Source organism: Choloepus didactylus, chromosome 14, assembly GCF_015220235.1.
Source record: "Choloepus didactylus isolate mChoDid1 chromosome 14, mChoDid1.pri, whole genome shotgun sequence".
Taxonomy (NCBI): Eukaryota; Metazoa; Chordata; class Mammalia; order Pilosa; family Megalonychidae; genus Choloepus; species Choloepus didactylus.
Window position 1 is genome coordinate 55,007,292 of NC_051320.1, and position 14,855 is coordinate 55,022,146.

General features: G+C 37.2%; 1 protein-coding gene across 10 annotated transcripts in view; it reads left to right on the forward strand.

Annotated features, from left to right (window-relative positions):
* The window catches only part of VPS13B (vacuolar protein sorting 13 homolog B), a 1,017,676-nt gene that overhangs the window by 452,775 nt on the left and 550,046 nt on the right, over positions 1-14,855 (forward strand). For all 10 annotated transcript variants that reach the window (XR_005211694.1, XM_037803400.1, XM_037803396.1 and 7 more), the window contains one exon: positions 4,760-4,887. Coding sequence is in view for 9 of the 10 variants with exons in the window: in XM_037803400.1 (XP_037659328.1) it covers positions 4,760-4,887 (128 nt within the window). In the remaining variant the exon portion in view is untranslated. The remainder of the gene's footprint in view (positions 1-4,759; positions 4,888-14,855) is intronic.

Here is a 14,855-nt window from a genome sequence, read left to right on the forward strand (position 1 = left end):
TCATTAAAGGGTAACCTGAAAGAAGCAAGGAGTGAGCCATGTAGATAACTGGAAGAAAGCACAGCTGGGGCAATAGCTATGAGGCTGTGGCACATTGGGCACCTTCAAGGAACATCAAAGAGGCCAACGTGGCTGAAGCAGAGAACAGTGGATAGAGGGACAGAAGGGGAAGTCATAAAGACAGCTGAGGAGCCAGATCCTGTGGAAACTTATAAGCCATTTTAAGGACCTTGACTAGTAAAAGTGAGTGAGATGGAATGCCATTGAAGGATTTTTAATAGGGGAGTGATATGACCTTAATTGGCTTATAGTATCACCTGGATGCAGTGTTGAGAATAGACTGTAGGGAAGAAAGTTTTGAAGCAGGTGGAGCAGTTACCATATGGCTGTTGTTACAGTCTATGTCTGCAGTCATGGTGACGTGGAACAGGGTGGTGTCACTAGAAGATATAAGGACAAATAAAGGATATATTTGGAGTGGAGCTAACAAGATAATGCCAATCATTTGTGTTGGTGGTATGAAAGAGGGGATCAGTTGTTATTTTTAATTTTTTCCCCACTTGAGAAATTGGAGAGGTAGAACTGCTATTTTCTGAGACTTGAAAGACTGTAAGAGGAAAAGTGTGGGGGCATGAAGACAAGTTTACTCTTTTAGATAGCCTGGTGTTCAGCTCTCAGTCTCAAGCTTTCTGAAAACTTGTAATGAAAACAAGGCTGGCTTGAGGTCCTACTTTTAGTCCCTTTTTCTCTCTTTCAAGCTTGCTACTCTAGATTCTTTATCTCAGGAACCTCAATTTCCTTTATGGGCTCTTTGGTATTTGCCTTCTCTGTTTGCCTAAGAATGTTTAAAGCTTACTGTCTCTCCAAGATGATCTACAACTTAAGTCTAAGTCTTATTCTCAGGAGGTTTTTAATTTTAATTTTAAAATTTTCTTTCTAGATAATTCACCTGTGGTGAAGGCAGCTGCCCTTGGCACAGTGTTGTTTTGTGCATATAACTGAAGTGCTTAATTTCCCATGAACATAAAAGAGAAAGATTGGCATACTGTTCTTCTCAATGATTATTTAAAATTTCAAATAAAATTAAAACATAAATAATGAATATAAATGCACTTTACACAAAATACATTATTTTCATTAAAATGTCAAATAATGTGCTGTTAGGAAAGGATTTCAAAAAGTTGCCCGTATAATGTTTTCTTTTTTAAAGGTATTGATTGATTGATTGATTCAACCTGTATTTTCTGAGCAAACACTATACCAGGTGCTATATGAAATAAATAGATAAAAGGAACATGATTGTCCTTTCAGTAAATGTATACTATCTTGTTATAAGAACTATACAGAATTCAATGCAGAAACATATAAATTGATGACTAGAAGTCTTGTATTTGAAGGAAAAATTACTATAGGAAATTTCTTTATTATTATCCTGTTTGAAGTCACCATTTCTTATTGAATAAATACTAAATGTGACCTTTTTTAGTGAAAGTGCTTCTCTCTTCAAGGCATTTATACATCAGATGATAAAAACCTGAAACAGAAAAGGCTTAATTCTAAGGGGCACTTTTGCGAGAGCTGAGTTATTGCAGCTGAACAAATGTTTTTTTGACACTTTGATATCATGAAGCGATCTTGTTATTGTGAGAATCTTGAACTTCATAACATAGGCCATTTGGTATCAGTTGTCAATATTTGGTGCCATTTGTTTATACGTATTATTGGATACTTAGAGTTATCATTTAGCCATTGACATCATTACCCAAATCCTCAAAATAAGAACAGAGGTTTTTGACATACTGACTTTGAATAATTATTTCGGTTCCAATTCAGCTTTAAAACGGGAAAGGCATGTTCTAATATAAGTCATTTACTGAAATACAGAGGCAAAAATATTGTCATTTAATACTTTGGCCTGGAGTTTTTAGCTTTATGCTTTTTCAGCAATTTTCTGTAATTGGTGATGCATTAATTAATATGTGTAAAAAGGTTATTTCTCATGGGAAGATTAAGAATAGTAGATGGCAAAACCCAGAATATGTCTTCCATATCCAACCATTAACCACTGCCATTTATTGCTATGCCATTCTGCTATGCTCAACTATTGCTTTTGGAAGGACAAGCATTCAAATGTTTATTATACCATGAAGAATTAAATATGTTATACATAATTGTTCTAGTTTGCTAATGCTGCTAGAATGCAAAACACCAGAGATGGATTCGCTTTTATAAAAGGGGGTTTATTTGATAACACAATTACAGTCTTAAGGTCACAAAGTGTCCGAGGTAACACATCAGCAATTGGGTACCTTCACTGGAAGATGGCCAGTGGCGTCTGGAAAACGTCTGTTAGCTGAGAAGGCACGTGGCTGGCGTCTGTTCCAAAGTTCTGGTTTCAAAATGGTTTTCTCCCAGGACATTCCTCTCAAGGCTGCAGTTCCTCAAAAATGTCACTCTTAGTTGCACTTGGGGTATTTGTCCTCTCTTAGCTTCTCTGAAGCAAGAGTCTGCTTTCAACTGCCGTCTTCAAACTTTCTCTCATCTGCAGCTCCTGTGCTTTCTTCAAAATGTCCTTCTTGGCTGTAGCTCCTCTTCAGAAAGTCACTCTCAACTGCACTGATTTCCCTCTGCCCAACAGCTCATTTATATGGCTCCAGTGACTCAACTTAGACCCACCCCAAATGGGCGGAACAACACCTCCATGGAAATTATCCAATCAGAGTCATCACCCACAGCTGGGTGGGGCACATTCCAAAGAAACACTCAAAGAATTACAATCTAATCAACACTGATAATGTCTGCCTACACTAGATTACATCAAAGTTAATGGCATTTGGGGGACACAATATATTCAAACTGGCACAATAATGATGTCAACAGTCTGTGAAATTATAGAGGAATGACCAAATCTAATTTTGAGAAATTATTGACCATTTCTCAGAAGAAATGGCATTTAAGTTGGGTTAATTTCTATTGAAAATGAGAGTGACTGTATTTCAGATCTGGTAATATTCAAGTTCTTTTCTATATATAATTTATTAGTTAATTATCATTATTTCTTATATTTTTAGAAGTTTTATAAACTGTTTTTGTATACATTACTACATATAAAGCGAATAAATATTCTTGATGTTAGATATAGGTATTATTAACTTTTTTTTTATGATTAGGAAACTAACACTTAGTGAAGTTAAATTGCTTTCCCCAGATCATATGGCTGGGAAGAGACATAGTTGAAACACTAATTAAAGTTGACTCCAAGTGCATTATTTTTTCCATGGCCCTAAAATGAAGAAAAATAATAATGTACCAAGTTGTATGGTACTTCCCTAACTAATTGTGATTGTTAACTGCATGTGTCAACTTGGCCAGGTTTTGGTGTCCAGTTGTTTGGTCAAGCAAGCACTCTCCTGATTGTTATTGTGAGGACATTTCTTGGATTTAAATCATCAGTAAGTTGATTGTCTACAATCAACTGATTTTTATTCATTTGCTACCTTAGTATCTTCATTTTGATGAAAATGGCAGGCTCACCTTGACATGTCCGAAACTAAATTTCTTTTTCCCTCAAACCTCCTCTTCCTACAGCTCTATTCTTCCACTTGCTGAAACCTGAAACCTTGTAGTGATTCCTGCTCCTCTTTTCTCTCTTACCACACATTAAATCCATCAGTAAACACTGTTGGCTATATCTTTGATTTTAAATGGACACAGAATTTTGCTAGTTTTGCCACCTCTATTGCTGCCACCATTATCTCTTGCTTGGATTTTAGCCATAGTCTCATAGCTTGTATTTTTTGTACAGCCTCCTTAAACATCTTTTCAAAACACATTTCCAATAATGTCATGACTCTGTTCAGAATTACTTATTTCTAAGCTCTCTCACAATAAAAGCCTATCTCCTTATCATGGCCTACGTAAACCCTGTATGATCTAGTCCCTACGTATGGCTCTGACTTCATCTCCTATGTCTCTCAGTCTTATTCACTCTGCTATAGCATCCTTGCTTCTATACTGTTGCTTGAAAATTCCAAGCACATTCCTAGCTCAGGACTTTTGCAGTGTTTTTCCATCTACCTGAAATGCTCTGCCTCCAGGTAACTCCATGGATATCTCCCAGACTTGTTTTCTTTACATTCTTGTATGCACTATGTGCTAGTCAATGAAAATATAAATAAATACCATGCCCTTAAGGTATTTAAAATCTAGAATAAATGCAGATATATGAAACAAGATGGGAGGAGAGGAGAAATGTGACCAGATGTAACAATTACTCATTATCAGAATTCAAATGAGCACACTGGTAATATGGTAGCACCTTTTTCTGAGAACATCCTAGGATAATTGGACTTAATTTTGTAAAAGTCTTGAAAAGCAAAATCTGATTTATTTTATACCTCTTAAAAAGTACTTGTAAATAATACACATAAATTATGTTTGCTTTAACATTACATATACATATCTGGATCTGTTTAGACATAATAGTTATATTTTGCTATGAATTATTAAATTGTTTAAAGTAATTTATAAAACTTTGTTATAAATATGTTGAAATTTTCTAATTTATTTTGGATGAACGAAATTCTTAATAACAATCTAGGGAATGAAGTATTACATTTCATTTTATTAATAAATAGATCTGCCTTGTATGTAATCACATACCACTTTTGATTTAATATCAAAATCAATTTTAATAATTGAGAGATTCTGAGACTGTAAGGTAAGGTTCTGTCAAATAACTAGTTATTCTTATGCTTAGAATCCCGGCCATTGTCTGTTCCTGTGAAATCCGTGCTGAATATATCTGAAGGCTGCAGAAGTCCTGAAGAAAGAATGAAAGAATTTATTGGAATACTATGGAATGCAGTAAAGATACTCACACTGCAGGTAAAAAAAAAAAAAAAAAAAGTTAGAAATATTGTGGCTTTAATTTCTTTGATCCTTTTTAATATTCAGCACCTTTAATATTGGTAAAAATTTTCTCACAGGAAATACTCATATATACCATCTCATTTCTATAACTTAGTTGAAAATGACTGATGTGCTTTGCATATTATAAACAAAATTTAAAAAACATATTGTATGCTCTTCCTAATAAAGTTATATATATATTCAAATTTTGAGATGTTCCTTGAATTTAAAAAGAATTAGTTCATTGTTTCTTTTAAGCACTATTTAAAAGATTTTAAATGCGCAATGTTCAGATCACTGAGATAAAAAATTGAGTTACTATTAAATTACAATTAGAGGGTTATCTAATCATTTTCCCTACATAATTCCAAATAAAATATGAAATAATTATAATTATTTACATATTAATATTTTTATGTAATTTTTAATTTAATTCTTTTAGTTAGAGAAGTTGTAGGTTTATAGAAAACTCATGTAAAAAAAAAGCATTCCCACATATCTCACCTTCTTATTATTGCAACTTTGCATTAGTGTGGTGCCTTTGTTAAAAATAATGGAAAAGTATTTAAATTGTACTATTAACTATAGTCCATAGTTACATTGGTGTGAATTTTTTTCCAATACCCTATTACTAACATTGCATTAATATGGTACATGTGCTACAATTCATGAGAGGACATTTTTATAATTGTACTATTAACCATAGTCCATCATTTATAATGGGGTTCGCTGCTTGGCACAGACCTATGTTTTATCTTTTAATTTTTATTCTAATAACATATATACAACCTGAAATTTCCTCTTTACTCACATTCACATATATAATTCAGTGCTGTTTAATTACACTCACAATGTTGTACCATCTCCAGTATCCATTTCTAAAACTTTACAATCAACCCAAATAGAAATTCTGTACAAATTAAGCATTAACTCCCCATTCTCTACCCCAACCCAGCCCCTGGTAACCTGTTCTAGATTCTGACTTTATGAATTTGCTTATTCTAATTCTTTCAAAACAGTGAGATCCTATAATGTTTGTCCTTTTTTGTCTGGCTTATTTCACTCAACATGAAGTCTTCAAGGTTAAGCCATGTTGTTGCATGTATCAGGGCTTCATTCCCTTTTTTTTTTTCTTTTTTTTTTTTATCTTCATTTTATTGAGATATATTCACATACCACGCAGTCGTACAAAACAAATCGTACTTTAAATTGTTTACAGTACCATTACATAGTTGTACATTCATCACCTAAATCAATCCCTGACACCTTCATTAGCACACACACAAAAATCACAAGAATAATAATTAGAGTGAAAAAGAGCAATTGAAGTAAAAAAGAACACTGGGTACCTTTGTCTGTTTGTTTCCTTCCCCTATTTTTCTACTCATCCATCCATAAACTAGACAAAGGGGAGTGTGGTCCTTATGGCTTTCCCAATCCCATTGTCACCCCTCATAAGCTACATTTTTATACAGTTGTCTTCGAGATTCATGGGTTCTGGGTTGTAGTTTGATAGTTTCAGGTATCCACCACCAGCTACCCCAATTCTTTAGAACCTAAAAAGGGTTGTCTAAATTGTGCGTAAGAGTGCCCACTAGAGTGACCTCTCGGCTCCTTTTGGAATCTCTCTGCCACTGAAGCTTATTTCATTTCCTTTCACATCCCCCTTTTGGTCAAGAAGATGTTCTCCGTCCCATGATGCCAGGTCTACATTCCTCCCCGGGAGTCCTATTCCACGTTGCCAGGGAGATTCACTCCCCTGGGTGTCTGATCCCACGTAGCGGGGAGGGCAGTGATTTCACCTTTCAAGTTGGCTTAGCCAGAGAGAGAGGGCCACATCTGAGCAACAAAGAGGCATTCGAGAGGAGGCTCTTAGGCACAACCATAGGGAGGCCTAGCCTCTCCTTTGCAGCAACCGTCTTCCCAAGGGTAAAACCTATGGTAGAGGGCTCAACCCATCAAACCACCAGTCCCCTATGTCTGTGGTCATGTTAGCAACCATCGAGGTGGAGTAGGCCAATACCCCTGCATTCTCCAAAGGCTCCTCAAGGGGGCACTACATCTTTTTTTTTTCTTGTTTTTCTTTTTTTCTTTTCTTTAACTTTCCCTTCTTTTTTAAATCAACTGTATGAAAAAAAAGTTAAAAAGAAAACAAACATACAATAAAAGAACATTTTGAAGAGACCATAACAAGGGAGTAAGAAAAAGACAACTAACCTAAGATAACTGCTTAACTTCCAACATGTTCCTACTTTACCCCAAGAAAGTTACATAATATAGCAACATTTCTGTGAACTTGTTCCTACGATATCCATCAGAAATTAACAGACCATAGTCATTCCTGGGCATCCCCAGAACGTTAAATAGCTTATCTGTTCTTCTTGGATTATTGTTCCCCTTTCCTTAATTGCTCTCTATTGCTAGTTCCCCTACATTCTACATTATAAACCATTTGTTTTACATTTTTCAAAGTTCACATTAGTGGTAGCATATAATATTTCTCTTTTTGTGCCTGGCTTATTTCGCTCAGCATTATGTCTTCAAGGTTCATCCATGTTGTCATATGTTTCACGAGATCGTTCCTTCTTACTGCTGCGTAGTATTCCATTGTGTGTATATACCACATTTTATTTATCCACTCATCTGTTGAAGGACATTTGGGTTGTTTCCATCTCTTGGCAATTGTGAATAATGCTGCTATGAACATTGGCGTGCAGATATCTGTTTGTGTCACTGCTTTCCAATCTTCCGGGTATATACCGAGAAGTGCAATCGCTGGATCGAATGGTAACTCTATATCTAGTTTTCTAAGGAACTGCCAGGCTGACTTCCAGAGTGGCTGAACCATTATACAGTCCCACCAACAATGAATAAGAGTTCCAATTTCTCCACATCCCCTCCAGCATTTGTAGTTTCCTGTTTGTTTAATGGCAGCCATTCTAACCGGTGTTAGATGGTATCTCATTGTGGTCTTAATTTGCATCTCTCTAATAGCTAGTGAAGCTGAACATTTTTTCTTGTGTTTCTTGGCCATTTGTATTTCCTCTTCAGAGAACTGTCTTTTCATATCTTTTGCCCATTTTATAATTGGGCTGTCTGTACTATTGTCATTGAGTTGTAGGATTTCTTTATATATGCAAGATATCAGTCTTTTGTCAGATACATGGTTTCCAAAATTTTTTTCCCATTGACTTGGCTGCCTCTTTACCTTTTTGAGAAATTCCTTTGAGGTGCAGAAACTTCTAAGCTTGAGGAGTTCCCATTTATCTGTTTTCTCTTTTGTTGCTGTACTTTGTGTATAAAGTCTAGGAAGTGGCCGCCTAATACAAGGTCTTGAAGATGTTTTCCTACATTATCTTCTAGGAGTTTTATGGTACTTTCTTTTATATTGAGATCTTTGGTCCATTTTGAGTTAATTTTTGTGTAGGGGGTGAGGTAGGGGTCCTCTTTCATTCTTTTGGATATGGATATCCAACTCTCCAGCCCCATTTGTTGAAAAGACCATTATGACTAAGTTCAGTGACTTTGGGGGCCTTATCAAAGATCAGTCGGCCATACATCTGAGGGTCTATCTCCGAATTCTCAATTCGATTCCATTGATGTATATGTCTATCTTTGTGCCAGTACCATGCTGTTTTGGCAACTGTGGCTTTATAATAAGCTTCAAAGTCAGGGAGTGTAAGTCCTCCCACTTCGTTTTTCTTTTTTAGAGTGTCTTTAGCAATTCGAGGCATTTTCCCTTTCCAAATAAATTTGATAACTAGCTTTTCCAAGTCTGCAAAGTAGGTTGTTGGAATTTTGATTGGGATTGCATTGAATCTGTAGATGAGTTTGGGTAGAATTGACATCTTAATGACCTTTAGTCTTCCTATCCATGAACATGGAATATTTTTCCATCATTTAAGGTCCCCTTCTATTTCTTTTAGTAGAGTTATGTAGTTTTCTTTGTATAGGTCTTTTACATCTTTGGTTAAGTTTATTCCTAGGTACTTGATTTTTTTAGTTGCTATTGAAAATGGTATCTTTTTCTTGAGTGTCTCTTCAGTTTGTTCATTTGTAGCATATAGAAACTTTACTGACTTATGTGCATTAATCTTGTATCCCGCTACTTTGCTAAATTTATTAGCTCTAGTAGCTGTATCGTCGATTTCTCAGGGTTTTCTAGATATAAGATCATATCATCTGCAAAGAATGACAGTTTTACTTCTTCTTTTCCAATTTGGATGACTTTTATTTCCTTGTCTTGCCGGATTGCCCTGGCTAGCACTTCCAGCACAATGTTGAATAACAGTGGTGACAGCGGGCATCGTTGTCTTGTTCCTGATCTTAGAGGGAAGGCTTTCAGTCTCTCACCATTGAGTACTATGCTGGCTGTGGGTTTTTCATATATGCTGTTTATCATGTTGAGGAAGTTTCCTTCAATTCCTACCTTTTGAAGTGTTTTTCTCAAAAACGGATGTTGGATTTTGTCAAGTGCTTTTTCAGCATCTATTGAGATGATCAATTGATTTTTCCCTTTTGACTTGTTAATGTGTTGTAATACATTGATTGATTTTCTTATGTTGAACCATCCTTGCATGCCTGGAATGAACCCCACTTGGTCATGGTGTATGATTTTTTTAATGTGTCTTTGGATTCGATTTGCAAGTATTTTGTTGAGGATTTTTGCATCTATATTCATTAGGGAGATTGGCCGGTAGTTTTCCTTTTTTGTAGCATCTTTGCCTGGTTTTGGTATTAGCTTGATGTTAGCTTCATAAAATGAGTTAGGTAGTGTTCCAGTTTCTTCAATGTTTTGAAAGAGTTTGAGTAAGATTGGTGTCAGTTCTTTCTGGAAAGTTTGGTAGAATTCCCCTGTGAAGCCATCTGGCCCTGGGCATTTATTTGTGGGAAGATTTTTGATGACTGATTGGATCTCTTTGCTTGTGATGGGTTGGTTGAGGTCTTCTATTTCTTCTCTGGTCAGTCTAGGTTGTTCATATGTTTCCAGGAAATTGTCCATTTCCTCTATATTATCCAGTTTGTTGCCATACAGTTGTTCATAGTATCCTGTTATAATTTTTTTAATTTCTTCAGGATCTGCAGTTATGTCACCTTTTTCATTCATTATTTTGTTTATATGGGTCTTCTCTCTTTTTGATTTTGTCAGTCTAGCTAGGGGCTTGTCAATCTTGTTGATCTTCTCAAAGAACCACCTTTTGGTGATATTTATCCTCTCTTTTGTTTTTTTGTTCTCTATGTCATTTATTTCTGCTTTAATCCTTGTTATTTCTTTTCTTCTACTTGGTTTAGGATTGGTTTGCTGTTCATTTTCTAGCTTCTGCAGTTGATCCATTAGTTCTTTGATTTTGGCTCTTTCTTCCTTTTTAATGTATGCGTTTAGTGCTATAAATTTCCCCCTGAGCACTGCTTTTGCTGCATCCCATAGGTTTTGGTATGTTGTGTTCTCATTTTCATTCGTCTCTATATATTTAGCAATTTCTCTTGCTATTTCTTCTTTAACCCACTGATTGTTTAGGAGTGTGTTGTTTAACCTCCAGGTATTTGTGAATTTTCTAAGTCTCTGATGGTTATTGACTTCTAATTGTATTCCATTGTGGTCAGAGAATGTGCTTTGAATAATTTCAATCTTTTTAAATTTATTGAGGCTTGTTTTATGTCCCAGCATATGATCTATTCTGGAGAAAGTTCCATGAGCACTAGAAAAGTATGTGTATCCTGGTGATTTGGGATGTAATGTCCTGTATATGTCTGTTAAATCTAATTCATTTATCAGATTGTTTAGGTTTTCAATTTCCTTATTGGTCTTCTGTCTGGTTGATCTATCTATAGGAGAGAGTGATGTGTTGAAGTCTCCCACAATTATTGTGGAAACATCAATTGCTTCCTTTAGTTTTGCCAGTGTTTCTCTCATGTATTTTGTGGCACCTTGATTGGGTGCATAGACATTTACGATTGTTATTTCTTCTTGCTGAATTGCCCCTTTTATTAGTATGTAGTGGCCTTCTTTGTCTCTCAAAACATCCCTGCATTTGAAGTCTATTTTATCTGAGATTAATATTGCTACACCTGCTTTCTTTTGGCTGTAGCTTGCCTGAAATATTTTTTTCCATCCTTTCACTTTCAGTTTCTTTGTGTCCCTGTGTCTAAGATGAGTCTCTTGTATGCAACACATTGATGGTTCATTTTTTTTGATCCATTCTGCAAATCTATATCTTTTAATTGGGGAGTTTAATCCATTTACATTCAACGTTATAACTGTGAGGGCATTTCTTGAATCAGCCATCTTATCCTTTGGTTTATGTTTATCATATTTTTCCCCTCTGTCTATTAATATCCTTTATTGTACCCATACCGAATCTCTTTAGTACTGAACCTTTCTCCAAGTCTCTCTGTCCTTTCTTTGTTTCTCTGTCTGTAGGGCTCCCTTTAGTATCTCCAGTAGGGTAGGTCTCTTATTAGCAAATTCTCTCAGCATTTTTTTGTCTGTGAAAAATTTAAGCTCTTCCTCAAATTTGAAGGAGAGCTTTGCTGGATTTAGTATTCTTGGCTGGAAATTTTTCTCACTCAGAATTTTAAATATATCGTGCCACTGCCTTCTTGCCTCCATGGTGGCTGCTGAGTAGTCACTGCTTAGTCTTATGCTGTTTCCTTTGTATGTGGTGAATTGCTTTTCTCTTGCTGCTTTCAGAACTTGCTCCTTCTCTTCTGTGTTTGGCAGTGTGATCAGTATATGTCTCGGAGTGGGTTTATTTGGATTTATTCTATTTGGGGTTCGCTGAGCATTTATGATTTGTGTATTTATGTTGTTTAGAGGATTTGGGAAGTTTTCCCCAACAATTTCTTTGAATACTCTTCCTAGACCTTTACCCTTTTCTTCCCCTTCTTGGACACCAATGAGTCTTATATTCGGACGTTTCATATTATCTATCATATCCCTGAGGTCCATTTCGATTTTTTCAATTTTTTTCCCCATTCTTTCTTTTATGCTTTCATTTTCCATTCTGTCATCTTCCAGGTCACTGATTCGTTGTTCAGCTTCCTCTACTCTTGTACTATGAGTGTCCAGAATCTTTTTAATTTGGTCAACAGTTTCTTTAATTTCCATAAGATCATCCATTTTTTTATTTAGTCTTGCAATGTCTTCTTTATGCTCTTCTAGGGTCTTCTTGATTTCCTTTGTATCCCGTACTGTGGTCTCATTGTTCATCTTTAGTTCTTTGAGTAGCTGCTCTAGGTGCTGTGTCTCTTCTGATCTTTTGATTTGGGTGCTTGTGCTTGTGTTATCCATATCGTCTGTTTTTTTCATATGCTTTATAATTTTCTGTTGTTTTTGGCCTTGTGGCATTTGCTGAACTTGATAGTGTTCTTTTAGGATTTGTAGACCAATTGAAGTCCTTATCTCTAATTTATCAAATCTACAGCTTTGTGGAGTACACTTTAACTAACCAGCAGGTGGCGACCAGCAGGTGGCGTCCACGAGCCACCTGTTCTCCACAAGCCAGTTCTCCCCTGCTTAGCCTTTTTGGTGAGTGGGGGAGTGAGTCTTGTGGGGTCCAATTGGTGTACGAAGCTTGCGTGTGTAGTTGGTGTTGCTTGTCCTGTATATGGGGCGTGTTTCTGGGCAGTCAGGGAGGGGGGGTGGCCCTAACAATCAAATCTCCCTGGTGATCCTAGGGTCTTAAAGCTGCTGCAATAGTCTAATCCTTCAGTTCAGTCCTGCCACAGTTTGTCTCTGCCACTGACCCACAAGTCCTTGGTATTGACGTGTGGCTCCTGAGACTTGCAAGTGGGCCCCTCTTCCAGGCTGTGCACCCCGGGTCCTCTGTTGAGGGATGACTGTGGTATGTCACAGGTGAGTGCCGTCCCCCCAGGGCAGTTCTGGGCTGCTGGGCTGTGTAGGGAGGCTCCCAGACTACTGAAATGATGGGTGAATGGGGCTTTGTTAATTCACACTGCTCCACCTTCCCAGCTCTGGGACAATCAGCTGAGGTTGCAGGGAAGGCTGATGTCCATGCCCAGTTTTGTGGTGTGTGCCTGTTATTTGAAGCACTTCCGTCACACTGGGTTGTCTGGGGCAGCTCTGGGCTATGGGGCTGGCGATGGGCAGGAGTGTTTCCTGTCCACCAGGATGATGGCTGTGAGCTGACACCCCCCTTTTCTTGGGAAGTTGTGGTGTTTAGTGAATTTTCTCAGCCACTGGATGATTGCCTTTTGTCTCAGAGCTCTCTTAGTTCTGCTCTTGACTTGACCTGCGCAAATTTCAAGTCTTTGAAGCTTTCTGTATTGGGCTTCTTAGAGTAATTGTTTTAGAAAAAGAAAAAAGGATTAAAAAAAAAGGGCCCTCCTCAGAGATCTAATGGGTTATTGAAATGCTAAGAGACAAAGCAACCAGGGCCATTAAGGATAGGTCCACAGGGCAGAGAGATCAGCTTTTCTTCGGGATTTGCATATGCGCCTCAGGGCCTGTGCTCTGCCCTTCCCCTTTCTATGTTCACCAGAACTCCAAAAATCCTCCGCTTTTATTTTGGAGTTTTTCGTGTTGTTTTTTTTCTATGACTGTCTCCTCTCTGCTGGGCTGGCTGCTCTCAGATTCTCTGGTGTCTGGTCTCAGTCTATCTATGGTTGGAGTTTGGATCAGTAGAATGAGTTTCCCATAAGGGCTGCCACTGGAGTTCTCCCTTCTCCTTCCCGGAGCTGAGAGCCCCTCCTCCCATGGGACTGAGCCTGGCAGGGAGGGGCGTGGGTCCCCTGGCCGCAAAAACTTACAGATTTCGCTGATCTCAGCAGTTCCACGTTTTCATGAGTGTTGTATGAAGTATGCCCAAAGTCCGATTGCTCTGTGGTGTCCAGTCCACGCGGTTCCTGGCTTTCTACCTACTTTCCTGGAGGAGTAACTAAAACATACAGTTCACGAGTCCGTCATCTTGCCCCACCTCTTCATTCCCTTTTACAGCTGAAAAATATCCCATTGTATCTATATACCTATATATTCATTGGTTGATGGATATTTGAGTTGCTTCCATCTTTTCGTAATTGTGAATAATGCCATGATGAACATCGGTGCACAAATATCTGTTTGGGTCCCTGCTGTCAATTCTTTTGGGTATATACCTAAGGGTGGGTTTGTTAGGTCATATGGGAATTCTATATTTAGCTTTCTGAGGAACTGTTGAACTATCTTATCTTCCATAGCAACTGCACCATTTTAAATTCCTACTAGGAATGAATGATTGGTCCTATTTCTTCACATCCTCTCCCACAGTTATAATTTTCTGTTTTTTTTTTTTTTTCCTAATGGTAACCATTCTCGGGTGTATAAAATGGTATTTTATTGTGATTTGGGTTTGCATTTTCTAATAGCTAATGATGTTGATCACTGTTTCATGTGCTTTTTAGCTATTTGTGTATCTTCTTTGGAGAAATGTCTAGTCAGGTCTTTTGCCCATCTTTAAATTGGTTTGTTTGTGTTTTTATTGCTGCATTATAGGATTTCTTTATATATTCTGGTTATTATACCCTTATCGCATATGTGTTTCCAAGTATTTTCTCCCATTCGGTAGGTTGTCTTTTCACTTTCATGACAAAATCCTTGGAGGCCCAGAAATTTTTAATTTTCAGGAGGTCGCATTTTTCTGTTTTTTCTTTTGTTGCATGTGTTTGGGGTGTAAAGTCTAAGAAACCATTGCCTAACACAAGATCCTGTGTTTTCTTCTGGGAATTTTAAAGTTTTAGGTCTTTGATCCATTTAGAACTAATTTTTATATATCGTGTGAAATAGGGGTCCTCTCATTATTTTGCATGCAGATATCCAGTTCTCCCAGCACCATTTGTTGAAGAGACTGTTCTGTCCCAGTTGAGTGGACTTGGCAATGTTGTCAAAAGCCAATTGGCCATAGATTTGAGGGTCTATTTCTGAACTGTCAGTTTGATTCCATTGGTCT